This window comes from Perca fluviatilis, chromosome 7, assembly GCF_010015445.1.
Source record: "Perca fluviatilis chromosome 7, GENO_Pfluv_1.0, whole genome shotgun sequence".
Classification (NCBI taxonomy): Eukaryota; Metazoa; Chordata; class Actinopteri; order Perciformes; family Percidae; genus Perca; species Perca fluviatilis.
In genome coordinates, this window is record NC_053118.1 from 3,303,664 (window position 1) to 3,326,961 (window position 23,298).

Below are 23,298 nucleotides of genomic sequence, written 5' to 3' on the forward strand. Positions count from 1 at the left end.
TGGTACATATTGATAGACTGGTTACCAAGTTCCGGTTTGTCGAGTAGACTGATGAGGATGCGAAATGGCTTGAGGTCGTGCATGAGGATACTCTCCTCTTCCCCGCCTCGGGCCTTGCCCTGCAAGATTCCCACCATTGCCTGACAACACACAAACACACACCTCTATTACAGTAAAATATCAGAAAATATCTGCAAACTCCAGAGCCACTTTTGACACAGCAAAGGGCACATTTATATTTTTTATAGTTTTTTCTATCTTCATTAAAAAAAATTTGCCTATAATATTTGGCAGAACCAGTATTCATATTTGCATTGAACCCCCTTCCATTTTCTCTTTTTTGTGTGCGTTTCACGCTTCGTCTGCCACATAATGGTGTGAAGCCAGGAACAGACGGTCTCTGTAGTACCAACTTTCTCCCAATGGAGGGAGCTCCAATAAATAGAGCAGACAAAAAATACAACAAAAAACTAAACTCCACCTTCTGGTCGCTCTGTTCCAACCCCTGGAGTACCAGAGCTCATCACATGCCAGGAGGGCACAGGCTGTTTGGAGCGTGACAGGACAGATTACACAAGCGTGTTTGTGCGTGTGTAAAAGTCTTTGGTAGAACTGGGAACGGTTTTCAAAAGGACAGGCTACTGGAAATAAAAGAAGTGAGCGGGACATACGCAAAACCCAGAGAGGATGTAGGAGGTTTGGGAGGAGAAGGATTAAAAGGAATGGATAAATTGTATGGCAGACAAAAGAGGGCCACATCTGCCAAAATAAAGACAGACCCCAACCAACACACACACACTCTTCCCCACCCTACACATCTTACATCTCAGGAGAAATCTGATTTGGGGATTTTTTTTGGAAGCAAATTTTACACATATAAAACCATTTTTCTCTGATGACCTTTTTGCAATTAGCCATGGAACCTCACCTGGACTAGCATGTCTTTAGAGAAAGTGTTGAAGTAGTGGCTGGCGTGCTCCTCTGGGTTGCTCTGCCGAGTGCTGCGGGGGCCTATCACCACCCCGTTGTTGTCAAAGCCTTCAAAAAACAAAGACATGGAGTTACAATCGCATAGAAACGCAGATGCATACATGCATTCAAGCACAAAGCAAGAGGCAAAGCACTTCAAATGGAGAGGTTATCCTTATTGAGATAATCTGTCTGTATCTTCCTGTTAATCCTCTTCTTCTTGTTTCTTCTTTGTAACATCCTAATAGCTGTTCCCAACATCACTTAGATTTCAGCTATGGTACAATAAAGCACATATTGCACTTCTTCACACTATAAGAAGAACCCCAGCCGATTCAGAGTGTTAGGGCCTGCCAATCATCAATATCATTGTGCCAGCCATATAGCTGGAGCTGGCCACGAGATAATTTACTCTATCCCATTCAGTGGGCAAAATAAACCCTCTTAATGGTCCGGAATCGGACTTACAACTGGAATTAGAGTCACAATGTACTGTACATCCTAACTCAAAACCCTCACCTTCAATACACTTTTTATTTGTTCCTAATCACATACTAATCTGCCATAATCAATTGTTCCAATGCTTTGGTGAGGAGCGTAAGCTTGATACAGTCAGTGCCCATCCTAAGCCTCGTGAACACTTACCAGCATGTTCATCCACCGTGAGTTGCAAACAAGAGAAAATAAAGTAAGACAATGGCACAGCAGATACATGCCTACTGTATGTTCTACAGAAGTATTACCAGACATTTTTGGACTTCCCCAAATGAAGGTCCCCTTATCTTATAAAGTATCTCTCTAAATTCTACCAGGCAACCCTGGCAAATCTGAATGTCAGTGTTCTGTGTGTGTACTTCGCACCCAGCAGCCAGGCGTAGAGTCTTCGGTTGAGGGACATGTCTCTTCTCAAAACCACATGCAAAGCTGCTGACAGGATCCGGATCATGTCAGGGCGAGTCGCCTGAACACAACAGAACATTTGTAACTGTTACACACACACACGGCCGGCCGGTGGGCCGGGCCAGCCAGCCAGCCAGTGTCACCACCATCTGAGTGGTCACATCATGATCACATCATGATCACACACACATGCAAATGCACAGAGAGAAAAAGACACACATCTGACATAACAATGCCAATACTAGTACTAATACTACTTTGGTCTACTTCTAACTGTAAAGGACCGCCCACACCAAGAACGATAACTGTAACGATAACTATAAATATAGATAGTTCTAAAAATCAATGTAACTCAACACCACAACTATAACGACAACGGCGAACGATATAGTTGGGATCACTTTCAGAGTGATTTGATGAACGATAGAAACACTGACAGCCAATCAAACTCCATCTAAATTTACAACGCAGCATGGCGCAGAGATGTGTTTCACACAGGGAGTGGCGTGACCAATCGCTACAGGGCTACGATCCTTCATCTCTGTGTATTATAATCAAACTATTTCTCATGTCACAGAAACCACTGTGAATTCAGATTCAATGGGAGTGAATCTTGTGTTTTGGGAGTTATTATCATACTGTCTGTAGTCCTAGTGTGCATGTCTTTATGGTAGGAAGAAATCAGAGCACCCAGAGGAAACCCACGCAAACACGTGGAGAACATGCAAACTCCACACAGAAAGGCCTGAGACGACCTGGATTCAAAACCAGAACTAGGGCTGAAACGATTCCTCGAATAACTCGAATAATTCGATTACAAAAAATCCGCAAAATGACTGCCTCGAAGCTTCATTAAATCAATGTTGCCAAAGTTGTATCGCTGACGAACGGTGTTTCCGCACGGAGTTTCCGCACGGAGCATTATTACTGTCGCACACCAGACGCGGCTCAGTCTGCTGCTGGCGACACATGCCAGCGTGAGGGGCTAAGAGAAGAGACAGGCTGGAGAAAACGACAGAAAGTGTCCAAAGTTTGGAATCAGTTCAAACGTAATTAAAACTAAAACTCTGTGCAGTATCTCTACTGCAAAATGGAACTAGCTTACCACGATAATAGCACGACGTCAGTGCTTTAGCATCGCAACAGAAAACATGGAATCTAACTTAATCATCCATTCCACGAAGCGGACCCGACAGAGTCGTAAGGATGATGAAACTACACCAAACACAACAACTACCAAAAACAAAGACAAGAAAATAGGTAGTGGTGACCACGATCTGATCTAAAGGGCTGACGCGTTGACTATCCCCACGGAGAAACAGCTGATCAACATCTAATAGCATAAGCGTAACAGAGCTTTGTGACATTATAATCAAATATATAAATGAAAATAGGTTTAGTATAACTAATATTTACATATAGGCCTACTGTATATACAGATCAGTGTCAGGTTGAAACTTGTAGTTCTGAAAGTTAAGTTGCACAACTTAATGTAATGTTTGTGTATGTTTAATGTATGCCTTAGTTTGAGATTGATATCATTTGAAAAAAATAAATCTTTAAAAACAATGTAATATGGCACTTAAATGCACTTAATATGTTTAGTTTTTTGAGAGATGATATTGTAAGCAATACAAATGTTGCTTTTTTCCGAAAATGTTGCTTTTTTCCCCCTAGTTTTGGTTGTTTAAAAACGCAAAAAAAACATTATCCGATTAATCGATTGATAAAGTGCTAGATTAATCGATTACAAAAAGAATCGATAGCTGCAGCCCTACCCAGAACCTTCTTGCTGTGAGGCAGAAGTGCTAACCACTGAGCCACCGTGCAGTGTGGATGCTCACATTGTTATAGCAGAGTTTAGTCACACAGCTGTCCTTACCTGGCTCATATGGAAGGGGAAGCAGAAGAGGATCAGGTCCAGGGTGCTCCTCTGTACCAACACACTGGAGTCCTGGACTGAGGTACTGACCGCCTCCACCTGGTGACAACAGAGACACACTGTTATTCAACCTACCTATGCACATAAAAAACATGTAAAACATTATACAACAACATTACACTGTTGTTAACCCATTTTAACTGACACAGTGATTCAAGTTAAACCTGTAATTGCAATCGATCTGAAAGAGCCAACACATTATCCTGCTTAACATCCTGGGTAAACATGTGTCATACACAACATTTTTATGATGTTGACATTTAAATATTTCATCTGATGAACTGGAAGGTGGCTTAGTAAATGTTGTCCCTCAGAGCCATCAGTGGAACCATCAGGTGTGCAAATTTTATTTTGGGATGTTTGTATTGTCGTGTACGGTCTTGTACCATGAGCTCAATGTCACTGCCCATGACATAGAGCTGGTCCTCCATCGAGAGCTTGCGATTGAGGTGCAGCAGAACAAAGGTCACCCCAGGGAGACGCACAGCTGGGCTGGTCAGGATGCTGCCCCACAAGGCACTGTAGAAGGCCGACTGCTCCACGGCTGCAGCCACCTTCTCCAACAGGGTGTTGGTTCTATGAAAAACACAGATGATGCAGTGAACATGCTTATTACGTAGACACCCGCACTGACCTCCTACCACAGTGGCATTGCAGAGCGATGCAGTCCATAAAGCAAAGCTGGTACTCAGAAATGGGGGGGGAGAGGGTAGAAGTCTGGCTAACACTAGGCCAGCCCAATGCTCTAGCTGCACAGATAACAAAAGGCTGAAAATGGGGCCAAAAAACTATTTCTCTTTTAAGGAAGTTGAGGAAATCAGAAAATCACTCAACTTTCTGTCAGGAGAAGTAAGACAGCAACAGAAAATGATTTTGGCCTTATTAGGTGTGGTCAAAGCCTTGAGGGCACAAAATGCAGAAAAAGACAAGAAGATTGCCATTTTGGAGAAACATGGGGATAATTTGGGAGAGTACAGATGGATGAATGATATCATTGTCTCTGGATTGGAAACCAAACCCAAGACATGCGCTCGGGCCGCGGCACTGGCGTGTGGAGAGGAACTCGATGAGGAGGACTTATTCTCAGTGGAACATGAGGTGATTGCTTTCCTTAAGTCTAAGGGCATAGAGACTGACGGCAGAAACATCAAGGCCCTCTCCCCCCTGAAGTGAAAATACATGTTGTTTCTGCCCTGCCCAGATGGAGGCAGTCAGTACTTAGGCCCTCATGTGATGCTCTTCATGGGCAATTGTTGAGCAACTACATGCTGGTTATGTTGGGGTCTTGTAGTTGTAAATGCACAATCACAAACAATATCAAAAGCACCAGAGTGAGAGAGGGAGAGATACATCATTCAATGTTGGTGAGCTTTCTCTGAACAGAGCACTCACTGCTGTTTAAAGGCCAATTGGAATGTCACTGTGAAGCTTTAATTTGCTATTTCCACTAACTGAGTTGGGTATCTTGCCAGTATTCATACATAGGGCTGTGATGATAACCGCATCACCGCAATACCGGCGGTGACGTGCCACTACCGCGGTCATGACGTCATCACCGCATATTTTTTTTTTACCTTTAGCTCGCGTAACATACAGGAGAACAGATATTGTGTGATATGACATATAATGAAAGCAATAATCATTGTGTAGTTACCCTCATCGACTGTCTTCTATCCTACATTCAAGAGTTTATGGAGAGAAAAAAAAACGCAAGTTGCCCGTCACTTCAGCTTTGCACATGAGGATGGACAGTCCATTGAGCTGAGGTGGACGTGGACACATTAACGTTAGCGCTGCAGTGTTTACCATTGCACATTAGGCTAGCAGCTAGCGGAGTTTCCTTCTGCTTATAGCTTAATCCTGACAAAACTGAACGGTTGAATCTCAGCCTGCATGCACATTTTGTAGCCTAAACAGAGCAGCTTATATTGGTTATCTTAGACAGAGCACTCTGTCTGCTCAGCTGCTAAGACCGCTGTGCTGCGGAGCGTCTGCCCTTGGCATTGTCGGCAAACCTTTTTTTTTCTTTTTACTTTATTGACAATAGAGCTTTCTGAACTGTCTGTGGAATAGATCAACGGAGATGAGAGAAAGCAGAGTGGCCATAAATGACAGCAAAACACAGTAAAGACTCACATTGAGCTGAAATGGAAACACTGTGCTATGGGTTAAGCCGATGTTTATCGGGGGGTAACGGCCATTCACTTTACCGGCGGTATTGACGACAGATAAAGCCACTGTGTCTTGAGAAGCTCAAGCTTGTTGTTTTATCGTTTACTTTACATCATCTTTGCTATCTCTTTTTCCTCTCGCTTTTCCTCACAGCAGCACTCATACGCTGCTCTCCGTTACCGCTTGCTCTCCACACGGGCACTGACGTCAATCACTTAAGGCCCCCGGCCATTCTCGCTCTAATTTACGCTACTCTTGTAAGGGGGTTGCGGTTAACCGCCATACCGCGGTGATATGTTGCTTCGTCACCGCGATAAGAAAAATACTATACCGTCACAGCCCTATTTATACATAATACTACATTTATGATTTAGGCTGATAAGACAGGGAATTATTTTTGCAATCCTAGCACAGCTTTAAGACATTAAGAAACTAAAATTCCCTCTGTGTGGAAACTGAATTATTGAAACAGTAACAGGAAATGGCAACAGGAGGTAGTAAAAATAATGCAACCTCCTGTTAACCTTTGCAATTTAACAGAAGCAAAATAAACTCAACGGAAGAATGTAAAATACTGTGTAAAAAATAAAGACCTTGTTAAAAAAAAAGGAATGTAAAATGCTGCATATATGATATAGAAGTACTAAAATAGTGTAAATTTAAATAAAAAATGACAGTATACATGTTGACCCCAACAAAAAAGGCCTTTTTAACAGCTGACATTGTACGACATACCAGGAAAAGCACAGGTGTTACTAAAAGCATTAAATGTGGCATTGCTGACACTTAAAATCTAAAAATGAAATCTTCAGCTGTAACTGCAGTGCCCTCTGGGAGCCTGTGAGAGTAATTATGGTAGTGCTGATGAGATTAATCATTTATCTGCTTTTGTAATATCTGAGATCATCACTCACAACTATGCGAACAATAATATGAATACAATAAACAATTAAATCAATATACAACAACTGAAAATAAAAGCTTTAGATATGAAGAAAGTAGTGTAAATATGGAATTTCTCCATATAGTAAATGTAAACATAGTAGACACACACGTCTGCAAGTAATTCTTGGTATCAAACCATGAACATGTTTTGAACTGGTTCTGTCTAAAAGACAGAAGTCTTGGGCGGTGTCTTGAGTTTGAAACCTTAATCTTGCAATGACTCATACAACTCATGCATCATTCATACAATCGGAAATCAATCCCCTTCCACATCATGCTATAAAATGCTTTCTCCTAATGGCCTGTTCCAATGCCCACATTAAAAATTGAAATTGAAATTAAAAAGTGTTTTTCTTTCTCACCTGTCGTAATACTCAGAGCCCTCCTCCAGACCAGGCAGTACCCCGGTCAGTAGTCCCTGTAGGCCTGGTTTCAGAGTCTTTCCCAGGGGCAGGTAGTAGGTCTCATAGAGCCCCAGCAGCACAGGCTTCACAGACATCGCGGCATTGGAAAGTAAAGGGAAGAGCCCAGAGCTGCAGTGATGAAAAAGATATGAGTGAAGTGAAGTTCCTGAGACTTAGCTGAAAAGTTGATTCCCAGCTAACTTTATTGGCCACTGTGAGTGGTAGCAGAGCCCGTCTACGGAGAGCCTGTTCACTTCCTATTCAGCCCCATTGTACCGAATTTGGTTGCAGTTCCACCAGAGTTCCACTGGGGGTGATCGCAGGCGATTGCAAAATTACTTAGGCCGGTTACACGCTGGATGCGTCCCACGAGCGTGTCAGCTGCATGGCGTGTCCGTTTATATTTCGGGTCCCATGGTAACAGGTTAGAGCTTACACGCTGCCTGCGTAACACGCGTGCCTGCTAGAAATAGAACCGACGCCTATTTTTCACGCGACACGCCAGCATGTTGGAAGTGTTTCCAGACAAAATAGAATAGGAAAAGATGTTTATATGTCGTTTAGACACAAATACATATTAATAAATGACATGTTGATGTTTGAAAGTCTCTAGGTTTTGATATAAATGCAGATATAAATGTAATTAAAAAAAAATATAATTAGATTTTCTAATATTGCACCTGTCAATACAGAACGAAATATTCTGTAGCCTATTTTGCCGTCAATACTGCCAACGTTGTCTTTGCTGTAATCAAATCAGTATATTTTCATGTTTAACATGGTATTTTATTTTATCAATGGGAAACATACATGTGTACAGACAAGGCTAGCAGCAGCAGCACCGCGTCAGACACGTTTCTGGTGTGTGAAGACATAGAAAAATCCACGCAGCTGACACGCAACAGGCACGCCACTCTCACGTCACGCAGCCAGTGTGTTATTAGACATGCTCTGGTGGTACTACAGTATTACCTGTAAAGAAAGAGGTCTTTGGCCAGCCTCTTGGGTCCAATGATCTTGAAGATGATCTCGTACGTCTCCAAGGCCTTGCGGTGGACCCCGCTGGGCAGGGCGGGGTGGAGGCATTGGGCCAGCCTTTTGCCTATTGTCAGCTTCTTGGGAACCACTTGGTATTTTGCATTGTTCTGCAGAACCTGAGACAGGATTTAAACAATAGTAGATATTAGTCATGCGTGTAGACAACAGTGTAACAACCACTATGTGTACTGTTTCTGTCCAATTCACACAAGAGCAGATGTGTTTTCAGATACTTGTATGTATCTTGTCATGATGTGGTGGCTTACTATATCAAAATGCTTGTTTTTTTATGAATATGCAAACCTTTTGGCATATGCAGTAATGCAAATTTTACATATTTATTTTTCAACCCACAGAGCTGCGGAGGAGGGTCTGGCTTTTCCACACAACATTCAGGAGAAAAACGTGCTCTGGTTTATTGGCATTTCTTTAAACCAATCACAATCATCTTGGGCAGCGCTGAGCGCCAGACGCAGCAACAGTGCCTCTGCAAACTAGCCTCGGGAAGGAACTAGTTTTGGTGGAACATGTGTACGTTCAAAAGTAGTTTTAGTCGTGCAACAGAAAACTCAGATTGGACAGATAGTCTAGCTAGCTGTCTGGATTTACCCTGCAGAGATCTGAGGAGCAGTTAACCAGAGTCCTCACAAATCCACCGGAGTTTAGAACGCCAACACAAAGAAAACAGAAGGTAATGGACATCCGGCCGAAAATGAGGGACATCCGACGGAACTGGAACTATCCCATAAATGAAACGACGCCGATATAGACTAATCGAATACCAACAAAGTCTCAAAGTGAGGCTCACCTGCTACACTGGTTCATAACTGTGATACCAATAACATATAATTTAGTTGAATGGTGGCATGATGGCGCCGGCGTGGCTGGTTCGCCGTTTGGCTCTCCTGGCTGTTGCAAGTTTTATACTGTTTTTATTGAATAACATCAGGACCACTGACTCTCTACGGACGTATGATTGTATAGAGCTTCTAAATATTAAAGTGTTGGTGGATTTGTGTGCGGAATACAACTACAAGGGATCTTCAAAGTCGCGTCCCTCTTTCTTGGCTGACATACCAGAGCACCTGCTCCACCTGAAGGCTCTGCTTCCCAGGAAACGCCGCAGAGGAGGCGACACGTAAGGCTGAACGGAACCTGGCTAACAGGCAGCACTTTCTCCAAATTTGGCGCCGGTCCCACCGCAAGTATCCCTAAAGAGTATGAGGCTTGCTTTTATCGCCTTATATCTCGGCACATCTTCGCTCCTGCTGGCAGCTATCTGGTCCCTGTAGTTGGTATACTGGATGAGTGTCCTGCTGCCACGTCATTCTTGTTACGTGCGAGTGAACCCAGGCCATCTTCAGCCGCTGAGCCGGGGAGTTTCGGCAGCTAACCAGGTCCAGGCTTCAACTAGGTGTGCGCTTGTGAATGCAAGATCAGTGATGAAAAAGACTTTTATCATTAAGGACTTCTTCAACACACATTCATTGGATTTATTGTTTATTACGGAAACATGGATTAATCTGGGTGAGTCCACTGCTTTTTCGGAACGGTTACCTCCCCGAGTGTACTTTTATTAATACACCGCGTATGACTGGACGTGGAGGAGGAATTGCTACAATACTAAAGAGTCGCCTACATTGTAAGCCATTGTCGATGGCTTTTACTTCATTTGAGCTAAGCTGCTTTGAATTGGGTGTGCGAAATCCTGTTTTGTGCGCGGTGATATACCGATTTTTCTGATTTTATTGCTGCTATAAGGACAAATTATGATAAGATTCTAATTGTTGGTGATTTTAATGTACACGTTTGTTGCCCTTCAAAAGCTATGGCGAAAGAATTTTTAGATTTGATTGATGGTTTTAACTTAATTCAACATGTTACAGGATCCACACAAATACATGGGCATTTATTGGATCTTGTATTGTCTTATGGGCTGCCTATTGATAATGTATTAGTGTCTGATGCTATTTTTTCGGATCATTGTCCTGTCATGTTTGATTTCGTTTTTAACGATTTAGTAAAACCACCCGCTCTCGCGGCGTTATGGTAATCTTAATCTCGTAAGCCTCGTCATCCCTTTTTTCTTCTTCTTTTGCTGCTCATGTGCAAGCAAACAGTAGCTCCGCTGCCTCTAATACAGAGCAATTAACAAATGTTTTTTTGTCCACCTGTTCTGAGGTTCTGGACACTGTAGCTCCAATAAGAGCATTTTGCCCTAGACCAAAGCCTGAGCCATGGAAATGTGAAGCCACGCGCGCAGCCAGGCAAGAGTGTAGAAGGGCAGAGCGCCGGTGGAAAAAGGATGGGCTGCAGGTGTCTTATCAGATTTTACAGGTTTTACAAGATTAAACAAATACAATATTTTTCAGAAATAGTTTCTCAAAATGTCAACAATCCACGTGTTCTTTTTAAAATAATTGGGTCTGTGTTGAACCCTCCACAATCCACTTCTATTGAATCTTCACCTGAACTTTTGGGTCTTTTTTAACAGGAAAGTTGCAGATATTAGAGCCAATATATTGCCCCAATCTTTGAACCTTTCTGTAAATATGCATTGTTCAGCTACTTTTTGTCAGTTTGAGCCAGTTTCAATGCTATCTCTTACAAAGATTATCAATCAAATTAAATCCTCCACATCCCCTACGGACCCTGTCCCTACACACTTTTTTAAGGATGTATGGGAAACGATTGGCTCTCATGTTGAGGAAATTACAAATAGTAGCCTATCTTCTGGAGTTGTGCCTGCATTTTGTAAAAAAGCAGTAATTGAGCCACTGATTAAGAAAGCAGGACTTGAGTCCGCAAATGTTGCAAATTATCGTCCCATTTCAAAGCTTCCTTTTTTATCGAAATTTTTTGAAAAATGTGTATTTGTGCAGCTGCAGTCTTTTCTGGAGGCACATGGCATCTTAGATACTTTTCAGTCAGGTTTTAAAGTATTTCATAGCACTGAGTCGGCACTTTTAAAGGTTTTTAATGACCTATTTTTAATGACAGATTCTGGTGATTCAGCCATTTTAGTGCTTTTAGACCTCACTGCAGCTTTCGACACAGTGGACCACAAAATTCTTTTATCTCGTTTGGAAAACTGTGTGGGAGTCAGGGAGACTGCCCTAAAGTGGTTTGAGTCATATCATTCAGGGAGATGCTTTTTTGTTAAAATGGGGGACTCTACTTCATCAACTGCGCCTTTGAACTGTGGGGTCCCCCAGGGATCAATTCTTGGTCCTATACTTTTTGCATTGTACCTTCTCCCACTAGGAACAGTTTTTAAAAAGCATGGCATCTCATATCATCTTTATGCTGATGACTGTCAAATTTATATGCCCATCAGAAAACATGAGGGCAGCCCCCTGACACCCCTACTTGACTGTTTAAATGACGTCAAAGAGTGGTTGGCCCAAAATTTTTTAAAACTAAATGAGAGTAAAACTGAGATTATGCAGTTTGGCCCCACTAATCCCATGATAGATTTGGGCCCCCTAAATGTCTCTGTGCATCCTGTGGTAACTAACCTTGGGGTAAAAATAGACAGTGATTTTAAATTTAATAAACAAATAAATGCAATAGTGAAATCTAGTTTCTACCATCTTCGCCTTTTAGCTAAAGTTAAACCGTTTTTGTCTTTTAGCAGTTTTGAACAAGCTATACATGCTTTTATTTCTTCTCGTTTGGACTATAGTAATGCACTTTATATTGGTATAAATCAAAACGCACTCCCACGCTTACAGTTAGTCCAAAACTCTGCAGCCCGACTTTTAACAGGAACCAAAAAGCGTGCGCATATAACTCCAATTCTTGCCTCATTGCATTGGCTCCCTGTTGGTTTTAGGATTGATTTCAAGATTTTATTGTTTGTTTTTAAAGCTGTGAATGGACTGGCCCCAACATATATTTCGGACCTCATCCAAATTTATACGCCTGCGCGGACACTGAGGTCAGAGGGCCAGCTCCAGCTTGTCCCCAAGTCAAGACTTAAGACTCGGGGGGACAGGGCCTTTCTGTGGTTGGACCTAAACTCTGGAATGCCCTGCCTCTCCATGTCCGAATTGCCCCTACAGTTGAGTGTTTTAAGGCACGTCTAAAGACACACTTTTATTCTTTGGCTTTTAATTCTGTGTGAGTTATGTGATCCACTGTGGTGTTTATTCTTCTTTTATTCTTTCTATATTTTATATATTTTTTTATGAATTCTTTGTATGTTCTGAGTCTTCTGTGCAGCACTTTAGAAACTGTGTTTGTAAAATGTGCTATAGAAATAAAGTGGATTGGATATGTATGTTTGTACAATCTACATGCGTTTGTATATTGTATGCCTATATGTCTTTGTATTCTTTACAATTTGTAATCTAGTGCAGTGTATGTCAAGCAGCCTGAAATTACCTTGTTGAGTTTGCCCAGTGCGGAGATGAGGTCTGCCCACTCACTCGAGTACTCAAAGTTCTTGAGGGCTTTGTCCACTGCTGCCACATAGTTCCTGTACTTGGAGTCACTGAGCAGCTCCACTTCCTCTGCATTCATTCTCCTGGGTGGTTGTTATGCTAACGTGAAACACCAGGCATGCATAAGTACATCACACCTGCAATGGAAAACAAAAAAAGAGGAGAACAAAAAGACCAAAAACGCAAACTGATTAGGAGTTCAAGTTTAGTCATCTACATACTTGACCATGAAGAAAAAAAGCCTGAGTACCTATAGCAATCTGTACATGGTCCAAAATATGCCAAGGCGTAGCTGGGGCCAATTTAAAAGACCAGAGTCATATACATCCAGAGGAGCAAAGTCTGACATGAGCAGCCATTACAAACATGTTTGGAAATGAAGAAATACGAGCGACGTGCTAAATCACAGAATGACTTTCAAAAAAAGAGGAACAACAGGAGTCATCAACTTTCACACAATGCATCTGCTGCCACTCCTACAATGCAAACTTTCAGGAACACATTTATTATAGAGAAATGGTGCTCCAGATGACATATATCTGCAGCTGGTGAACAGGCAAATCTCATATTTTGAAACTGCCGCTGAAAACGGGCGAATCCCAACAAAGCTGGAAGTTGACGTCAACCTCCCAAAAACCGGAACCTTTGTCAGCCCATGGGTGTATTAAGAGAACGGTCACGCCCCAACATTTACATAGGCTACACAACTGACCTGAGATCAGGTAGTTTTCTGAATCTAGCTAGGTCACGCAGATCTCTGCTATTCCATTACAAAATTCACTTCTGAAACTTTTGCAATACGAAATCAACCATATAAAGCTCAAATATGGGGGGCTTTTAACTTAAAATGGATGGCTAATTGCAAATTTTCTCCGACTGTGTGTCGGAGTTTAGTGCCGGTGTTGGTGCTGCCTGGGTTGCTACATCGCCACTCTGACCGCAGTGTCAGCGAGCTTGTTACGCCCGCAATCTTTTACCGCAGCCCGCAGGTTCCAGTTAATCTTATAATGGGTATGTGTGTTGAGTTATTTAAACAAACAATCGGGGAAATAAACGCCTCTTGTCCGCGAGTCTCATTGATAGAGCCGGGGTGAGATGGAGTCCATCAATGAGAGCGAGCTAGCCTCCTCCTAACTCTGACATTCACAAAAATACATTCAATTGAAATCCGAAATCGGACAAGTGTTAGCTAAGCTTTGTAAGACCTTGAGGAACCTGTAATATTCATGCCGTGACGAAATTCAAACTGTAAATATACTATAGTTATGCGAAAGTGAGCAAGCTGCGATATTTCCCCATTGTAATGAATGGGACATATAGCAAGCAGCTGCTCGTCCTACAAAGACGCCTTGCGTTCATAAAAATGCCTTAAAATCAGATCGGACACAACGGTTAGCTTTATAAGACATTGGGGAATGATGTTGTATAAGTGGCGTGACGAAATTCAAACTGTAAATATAATTTAGTTATGGCGACAGTGTAGCTAGCTAGCTGCGGTATTTCCCCATTGTAATGAATGGGACATATAGCAAGCAGCTGCTGGTCCTACAAAGACGCCTCGCGTTCATAAAAATGCCTTAAAATCAAATCGGACACAACGGTTAGCTTTATAAGACATTGGGGAATGATGTTATATAAGTGGCGTGACGTAATTCAAACTGTAAATATAATTTAGTTATGGCAAAAGTGTAGCTAGCTAGCTAGCTGCGGTATTTCCCCATTGTAATGAATGGGACATATAGCAAGCAACTGCTCGTCCTACAAAGATGCCTCGCGTTCATAAAAATGCCTTAAAATCAAATCGGACACAACAGTTAGCTTTATAAGACATTGGGGAATGATGTTGTATAAGTGGCGTGACGAAATTCAAACTGTAAATATAATTTAGTTATGGCAAAAGTAGCTAGCTAGCTGGCGGTATTTCCCCATTGTAATGAATGGGACATATAGCAAGCAGCTGGTCGTCCTTACAAAGACGCCATGCGTTCATAAAAATGCCTTAAAATCAAATCGGACACAACGGTTAGCTTTATAAGACATTGGGGAATGATGTTATATAAGTGGCGTGATCGAAATTCAAACTGTAAATATAATTTAGTTATGGCGACAGTGTAGCTAGCTAGCTGCGGTATTTCCCCATTGTAATGAATGGGACATATAGCAAGCAGCTGCTGGTCCTACAAAGACGCGCGTTCATAAAAATGCCTTAAAATCAAACGGACACAACGGTTAGCTTTATAAGACATTGGGGAATGATGTTATATAAGTGGCGGACGTAATTCAAACTGTAAATATAATTTAGTTATGGCAAAAGTGTAGCTAGCGCTAGCTGCGGGTATTTTCCCATTGTAATGAATGGGACATATAGCAAGCAGCTGCTCGTCCTACAAAGATGCCTCCGTTCATAAAAATGCGCTTAAAATCAAATCGGACAAGACGCTAGCTTTATAAGACATTGGGGAATGATGTTGTATAAGTGGCGTGACGAAATTCAAACTGTAAATATAATTTAGTTATGGCAAAAGTGTAGCTAGCTAGCTGCGGTATTTCCCCATTGTAATGAATGGGACATATAGCAAGCAGCTGGTCGTCCTACAAAGACGCCTCGCGTTCATAAAAATGCCTTAAAATCAAATCGGACACAACGGTTAGCTTTATAAGACATTGGGGAATGATGTTATATAAGTGGCGTGACGAAATTCAAACTGTAAATATAATTTAGTTATGGCGACAGTGTAGCTAGCTAGCTGCGGTATTTCCCCATTGTAACGAATGGGACATATAGCAAGCAGCTGCTGGTCCTACAAAGACGCCTCGCGTTCATAAAAATGCCTTAAAATCAAATCGGACACAACTGTTAGCTTTATAAGACATTGGGGAATGATGTTATATAAGTCGCGTGACGAAATTCAAATAAAATTCCGTAAATATATTAGAGTTATGCCGGCAGCTGGCCGCGGAGCCCCGTAGTGCAGTATCCACACATGGTGACTTTGCCCTGGGTATGGAGCCCAGCAGGCTGCCGCTTTCTCGTCAGACTGTGTGGAGCTCCTAAAGTCCGACACGTCTTACCAAATTTGCAATTAGCCATCAATTTTTGTAAAACGGCCCATATTTCAGCTTTATATAGTTGATTTCTCGCTTAAAAAAGTCTCAGAAGTGAATTTGGTAATGAAACATTGCAGTGTCTGGAATATGAGATTCTGTCGCTTCTCTAATGTATGTGTATTGGGGATTCGCTCAACCAATCAGTGCGCGTCTCTAATGTCTGCTTATGGCAAGTCGCTCAACCAATCAGCGCGCAGCTCATCTAAATATTCATGACCATACCATATTTGGAAGAAAAGCTCTTGTTACAAATAGGGCCAAAACACAGGGATGCATAAGGGCCAGTAAAATATCAACCAGGCCATTTTCAGCCCAACCAATGTTACATACCCCATTAGGAGACCATAAGGAACAGTGTGAAATACCCTATATAATCATTCTATCACCCCTTTAACGATGACTCAGTACCATTAGTGTCCCAGGTAACCATATCAGTGAGCATTAGCTAGGCTATTACTAATGCATGTTATTAATCCCATCTGTGCTTTTCTTGCTGTGACATGTCAAAATGTCTGACGTGATAGACAGAGAACTGAATGGAGTCTGACAAGTTTTTCTGAACGTTTGAGAAGTAGCCTCATTGAAGATTATAGGAGGGTTTAACACTTTTGCAAGACACTGTATCCGTGTCACATTCTCATTAGGGGACCCCCTAAAGGTCTGGTCCTAGAATCGGCCCTGAGTAGCCTGTATACTTATTAAACAACAGTGGCTGAACATAGTTGAGGGAAACATAACTTGTGTGTAAGAGACTAGCGTTAGTTAGTGGCATCTGGCAGAGCTCACATACTTTAGTAACGTTAGCTAACGCTATCATGGCTGTGTAAACTACCAACAGCATACTGTAGTTACAGTAACGTTAACGCTATCATGGCTGTGTAAACTACCAACAGCATACTGTAGTTAAGTTAGACAGAAATTGGCAGATTCGCAAGATTTGCGTGTTCGCGGTTCAGTAAATCATAGGCGAAACGTGTTACTTACACAATAGGCAGTTCAATCTAACCTTAGTAAGGTAGACAACAAGCTACAACCCGGTTTTAATCCGAAAGAACCGTCTATACAATGCAATGCATCCCTGTGAACGTTGTGCTTTCAGCCGAGCGTCTAGGGACCGTCTGCAAAGTGCAAAACCGAAAGTGGATACAAAGATAAAATTCAACAGCTTTACTGTTATTGAGCATAGCTATTCCAAATTTACTCCACATATCTAGGGCCTCCCTACCAACATACTGCACCTTCTTATGTTGGGAAAGCAGGCTCAGTCTATTTTTAAAGAATTCTTTTTGGGGATAACATCCAATAGCTTCACTGTTATTGAGCCTAGTGCTTCCAAATTTACTCCACACATCTTGGGCCTCCCTACCAACATACTACGCCTTCTTATGTTGGGAAAGCTGGCTCTGGATATTTTTAAAGATTTTTTTATTGGTGATAACATCCAATAGCTTCACCGTTATTGAGCCTAGTGCTTCCAAGTTTACTCCACACATCTGGGGCCTCCCAAAAAACATACTACACCTTCTTATGTTGGGAAAGCAGGCTCAGCCTATTTTTTTATATTTTTTTTATTGGGGATAACATCCAATAGCTTCACCGTTAGTGTGCCTACTGCTTCCAACTTTAATCCACACATCTGGGGGCTCCTTACCAACATACTACACCTTATGTTGGTAAAGCAGGCTCAGTCTATTTTTAAATATGTTTTATTGGGGATAACATCCAATAGCTTCACTGTTAGTGTGCCTAGTTCTTCCAAATTTACTCCACACATCTAGGGCCTCCCTCTGAACATACTACATCCGCTATTTTTTGAAAATCTGGCTCAGCCTATTTATAATATATTTTAATTTGGGGGTTATTGAGCCTAGTGCTTCCAAATTTACTCCACACACACAAAGCCCCCTGCTGGTTGTACTACAGCTCTTACTTTTTGAACATAGGCATATATGCATCATTTTGGGGAATATTGTTTACTAAAAACATTTAATATATGTCATATAAACAAAGTCATGTCTCCAAAACTTCTACACACATATAACCCCCTGCTGGTTGTAGTTGTAGTTTTCAAAAATAATCTTATGCATAATTTTAAGGATTGCTAAAAACATGTAATACTTTAATTATTACAAAGAGAAGTGTTTCCATATTTACCTCACTATATCTGCTCACCTAATAGTTGAACTATGATGATTACGTTTCAAAAATACTAACTGTAGTAGCCTAAATGCAGCTAACTGATAAATGATTTTAATTTATGTGTTAAATGGTAATTTTCATTGTTCATTTATTTTGAGGAAATTAGGGGTAATATTTTTAGTTAATATTTACAGTAATGCAAGGAATTGTTTAATTATCTAAAATGTTCGTGGATAATTCAGAGTGCATTTATATTACATTGGTGATATTTTGGAAATATTGCATTGTTACTTTTAACCGTATACACCTTTAATTACATTGAATACTCTCGCGAGAGTCGTGAAGTAAAGTAAGAAAAAAGGGGTTATCCGAGTGGTCAGTCAGGCACGGATAGAGTGGAGCCTCACAGTTTTTTGACCTTCTCTATTTTTCCCTTTTGCCGTTAATAATCATTTTTATTTTTGTACTACTGCTGTACTGAAGTTTATGTTGCTAACCGAGTAAACGGATATATTTTTTCACGAAGTGGTTTTCGTGGATTTATTGATGTGGATTCGGAGGCAAAGGGAGTGAACAAAGCGTCAAGCTAGGGCTTTACTCAGTGGAAATCTACATTTTTAGTCAAAAAACTCGCTCTGCACGGATTATTGGACTTTGGAACTGCCTGACTGGAGACAAAGGATGGAAGGAGGAAACTTTCGCGTTGAAACTGTAAGTTGAAGCCTTTCATGCTCTGAGGCGGATCGTTAACTGAAATCACGAGGAGTGCGGTGGGTGTGCGCACCGCCGTAACAGAGAAATAAATGGATAAAAGGACGCCGTTCGGCTGAACGACGAAGTGGAACGCTGTGTGTGTGTTAAGCTCACCCTACGGTTTGACATTTGCACTATCAAGTGTGGAAACATTCGGTTGTTATGGATGAACAAGACAGTGGAAAACGGACAGTAAAAATGACTGAGAAGGCTGTTGAGGAACACAAGTCTAGACAACTCAATGCACGCAGGTGTAAGCTAACCCAGTTAACGAGCATGGTAAAGCATATTGAGCAATTAATGGAAGATGATGCGAATGCTGACATGGTTAAAAATAAATTGCGTGTGGACTTCAGTGGTTTGCAGCAAGAATTTTCCGACTTAAATTCTGGTTTGAGAAGATTTATGTCTGAAGAAGAATTCCTGGATAATCAAAAGAATTGGTTTGATCTTAAAAATAAGTCAATAAATGATTTCTTCTGGAAATGTGAGGAATGGATGAAAGACGTCATGAAACGCTCTGAGCAGGCTGAAGAGTGTGATAAACAAGTAATGCCCACAGATAGTAGGTCTACTTCATCAAAAACCACCACGAAACGCTCAAGCAAATCTGGATCACAAAGTGGAAGTGTGTCATCGTCATCCTCAATCAGAATAAAGGCAGAAATGGAGCGTGCTTCATTAAAGGCAAAGGCTGCAGCTTTAAAAGAGAAGCTAGCAATAGAAAAGGAAGAAGCAGATTGGCATGCTGAAAAAAGATGCAGGGAAGCTCAACTGCAAGCAGAAGAAAAGCGGCGAGAGGCGGAGTTTGAGGCTGAACAAAAAAGAAGAGAGGCTGCTATAAAGGCTAGAAAGGAGATGCATGCAATGCAGACAGCTCTTGCAGAGTCAGATGCAAAAATGCAAATTTTGCAAAAATATGAATGCACACAAGCAGCTGAGAGCAGTAAAGAAGCTAATGAACAGATTGCTGAAACAAAGGTGAACCCCATCTACCAACCACCTACACAGCACACTCCGCCTACATCCAACTTTGAGACCAAGGTTCAACTAGCACGACCACAAAGAGCCCTGCCTGCATCAAACATGGACCTCAATGATGGACCAGTGCTTGATAGTTTATGCAAGGCTATCTCTCAGCAAGTCGACGTCACTGAGTACCTTGTGAAAAATCACAAAGCCGCGCATTACTCCCTTGAGCTCACTATTCCAACATTCAAGGGTGATCCGCTTGAGTATAAATCCTTTATCAGATCTATTGAACATGGAGTAGAAGGTCGAACTGGTGACAATCGTGATCGCCTACAGTTCTTGTTGCAGTACACAAGTGGACAACCACATGAGTTGGTAAAAGCTGCATTCACATGGAACCCTCAGCAGGTTATGCTAAAGCCGAAAGAAATGTTGAAGGAGTTTTTCGGTAATGATTACAAGATAGCAGAAGCATACATGAAGGAGGCTTTGGATTGGCAGACAATCAAGCCAGAAGATGGTGCTGCACTGCAGTCTTTTGGGATTGTTCCTCACAGGCTGTTGCAATACAATGACTGATATAAGCTACATGGAAGACTTGGACAACACAGCTAACATAAAGGCACTGGCTAACAAGCTGCCGTACAAACTCAAGGAAGCTTGGAGAAAGTCTGCATGTGACCTACAAGAAAAACAAGAAAGAGGGTTAAGTTCAAGACGTTTTGTCGAATTTGTCAACAAGCAAGTTAGATATATACTACATCCACTTTATGGGAACATACAAGAAACCACCACCAGGACAAAACATCCAGTACAACAGAAATCAAATCAACAGTACGCAGACACATCCAAACCAAAGAGAGTTTCACCGCGGCCATTGTCTCCTCCCAAACTGAAAACAAATTTAAGACTGAAAATGACAAACAACCAATGCCAAAAACACAAAATGTATCTGTGGACACAAACAGCAAGCCTTGTGTTTATTGCAAGGGAGAGCATCACAATCTCATAGTCTGCAAAAAACTTCAAAAGCAAGCCGCACAAAGAAAAGATTGACTTCCCTGCGAAGCAAAGGGTCTTTGTTTTGTATGTTTGAAACATGGTCATATGAGCAGCAGCTGTAAAGAAAAGGCTCAATGTCAAGAATGCTCGCGACTGCATCCCACACTGCTCCACATGAATACTAAAGGCTTGCGAGAAGAAACAGCAAGTGAGCGTTGTGAGCAGCAATCCGTTTCCCCAAGCCCTTGTACACGAAAGAAACTTTTGCTGTCACCGGGGCCGGTAAGGAAAACTGTGCTCTTTGATCATTCCAGTGTGTGTCAAAGCACAAAAGGGAACCAAGGCAGTGACAACGTACGCATTTTGGATCCAGGTAGCTCAGCTACTTCGGTCTGCGAGTCATTAATAAACCAACTGAGCATGAATGGACGCAATACTAGCATTTTGTTGCAAACAATGGGGAACGAATCTGTTGTTAACACTTGCATTGTGAATGGCATGGAAATCAGTAGCTTGGATGGCAACCACTTTATTGAGCTTTCAGAGGTGTTTTCACAGAAAAACATACCTGTAACCAAAGACAATATTCCCCGCCAAGAGGATATTGACTGTTGGCCTCATCTGAAGGAGGTGAAACTCCCCACTATCCAAGCAGAGGTTGGATTACTCATAGGAGCAAATGTTCCCAAAGCGGTGGAGCCACTGCAGGTGGTAAGGAGCGTGGATGCCGGTCCTTACGCCCGTAGAACAATTTTAGGCTGGACAGTAAATGGGCCACTCAGAGGTGGAAGCGATACGAGGGAGACAAACACATTGACAGGAGTCACCACCAATCGTTATCTCAGTAGCCAAGCTAGAAGAGCTCTGGCAGCTGCAGTTCAAGCAGGACTTTCCTGATGCTGGACAGAACGAAGACATTGAAATGTCCAAAGATGATCACCAGTTTATGGACATGGTGTCTCAATCCTCAAAACTTGTGGATGGTCATTACAGTGTTTGCTTGCCGGTGAAGAACAAGTCATTGTACATGCCAAACAACAGATCAGTTGCAGAGCAACATGCGCTGAACTTACGGAAAAGATTCTCCAGAGATGTCAAGTTTCATGCAGAATATGCTACATTCATGGATGACATCCTCAAGAAAGGCTCACGCGAAGTGAAGCTGGATAGCGGTGAACATCAGCTAACTGAGGGACGAATATGGTATCTGCCTCATCACGGAGTTAGACATCCAGTTAAGCAAAAACTGCGTGTTGTTTTTGACTGTGGAGCAAGCTTTCAAGGAATCCGCTGAACCAACAGCTCCTGCGGGACCGGACCTAACAAGCTCACTGGTGGGGGTCCTCTTAAGGTTCAGACAAGAGACCGTGGCGGTCATGGCTGACGTGGAGGCTATGTTCCACCAGGTCAGAGTTGCCAATGAAGACACGGATTTCTTCAGGTTCCTTTGGTGGCCTGATGGGAACTGCGAGCAGGCACTTGTAGAACACAAGATGTTGGTACACATCTTCGTGCGACATCTTCGCCAAGTGTTGCAACCTTTGCACTTCAGAAATGTGCTACAGATTTTGAGGATGAATTTGGTCAAGAAGCTGCCCAAACGGTGAAGAAAAATTTTTATGTAGACGATTGTCTCAAGTCAGTTACAGATGAAGACACAGCAATCACTTTGCTCTGACTTGAGGAGCATGTTGGCAAAGGGTGGATTTTGGCTAATGAAATGGTCGGTAGTAACAGTCGAAGGTTGCTCAACTCCATTCCGAAGAGGAAAGGAAAAGGCTCAGGGTTTTCAGGACTTGGACTTGGATGAAGATAACTTGCCAATGGAGAGAGCATTGGGAATCCAGTGGTGTGCCGAAACGGATCAGTTCAAGTTCAAAATCAACCTCAAAGTTCGACCACACACTAGGAGAGGCTTGCTTTCCCTCGTCCTGTTCCATTTTTGATCCGTTGGGTTTTCGCCTCCAGTGGTACTGCCTGCCAAAAGAATCTTGCAAGACTTATGTCGGCAGAAGTATAGCTGGGATGAAGACTTGCCTGATGACGTCATTAAGAGCTGGAAAAAGTGGATGTTCGGTTTACAACAGCTTGAGACCTATGGAGTTGACAGATGTGTTAAGTCAAAGCGGTTTGGTGTGCCAGTCTTTGCACAGCTACATCATTTTGCTGATGCTAGTCAAGACGCATATGGACAACAAGCTACCTACTGCTACGCTGCAAGCGGTGAAGCTCAATCCACCCTGATTATGGCAAAGGCAAGGGTTGCGCCCTTAAAGTCTCCAACCATACCGAGAATGGAATTGACTGCAGCCACAGTTGCCGTCAAGATGGACAAGATTCTGAAGAAAGAGCTTGAACTGGAACTCAACGACTCAATCTTTTGGACAGATAGCACGGCAGTGCTAAAGTATTTGAACAGCAGAGGCACAAGATTCAAGACTTTCGTTGCCAATAGGATCACAACTATCCTGGAGCACTCTCAGACTACTCAGTGGAGATATGTTAGTAC

General features: G+C 42.1%; 1 protein-coding gene across 1 annotated transcript in view; it reads right to left on the minus strand.

The window, feature by feature from the left end:
• Positions 1–23,298, minus strand: part of dop1a (DOP1 leucine zipper like protein A) — a 63,088-nt gene that overhangs the window by 32,899 nt on the left and 6,891 nt on the right. Inside the window, exons 2-9 of the mRNA XM_039805131.1 lie at positions 12,757–12,952; positions 8,305–8,486; positions 7,291–7,461; positions 4,198–4,387; positions 3,752–3,850; positions 1,831–1,930; positions 929–1,038; positions 26–140 (exon numbers count right to left, since the gene is read on the minus strand). Coding sequence (XP_039661065.1) covers positions 26–140; positions 929–1,038; positions 1,831–1,930; positions 3,752–3,850; positions 4,198–4,387; positions 7,291–7,461; positions 8,305–8,486; positions 12,757–12,894 — 1,105 coding nt within the window. The 5' untranslated portion in view covers positions 12,895–12,952. The remainder of the gene's footprint in view (positions 1–25; positions 141–928; positions 1,039–1,830; positions 1,931–3,751; positions 3,851–4,197; positions 4,388–7,290; positions 7,462–8,304; positions 8,487–12,756; positions 12,953–23,298) is intronic.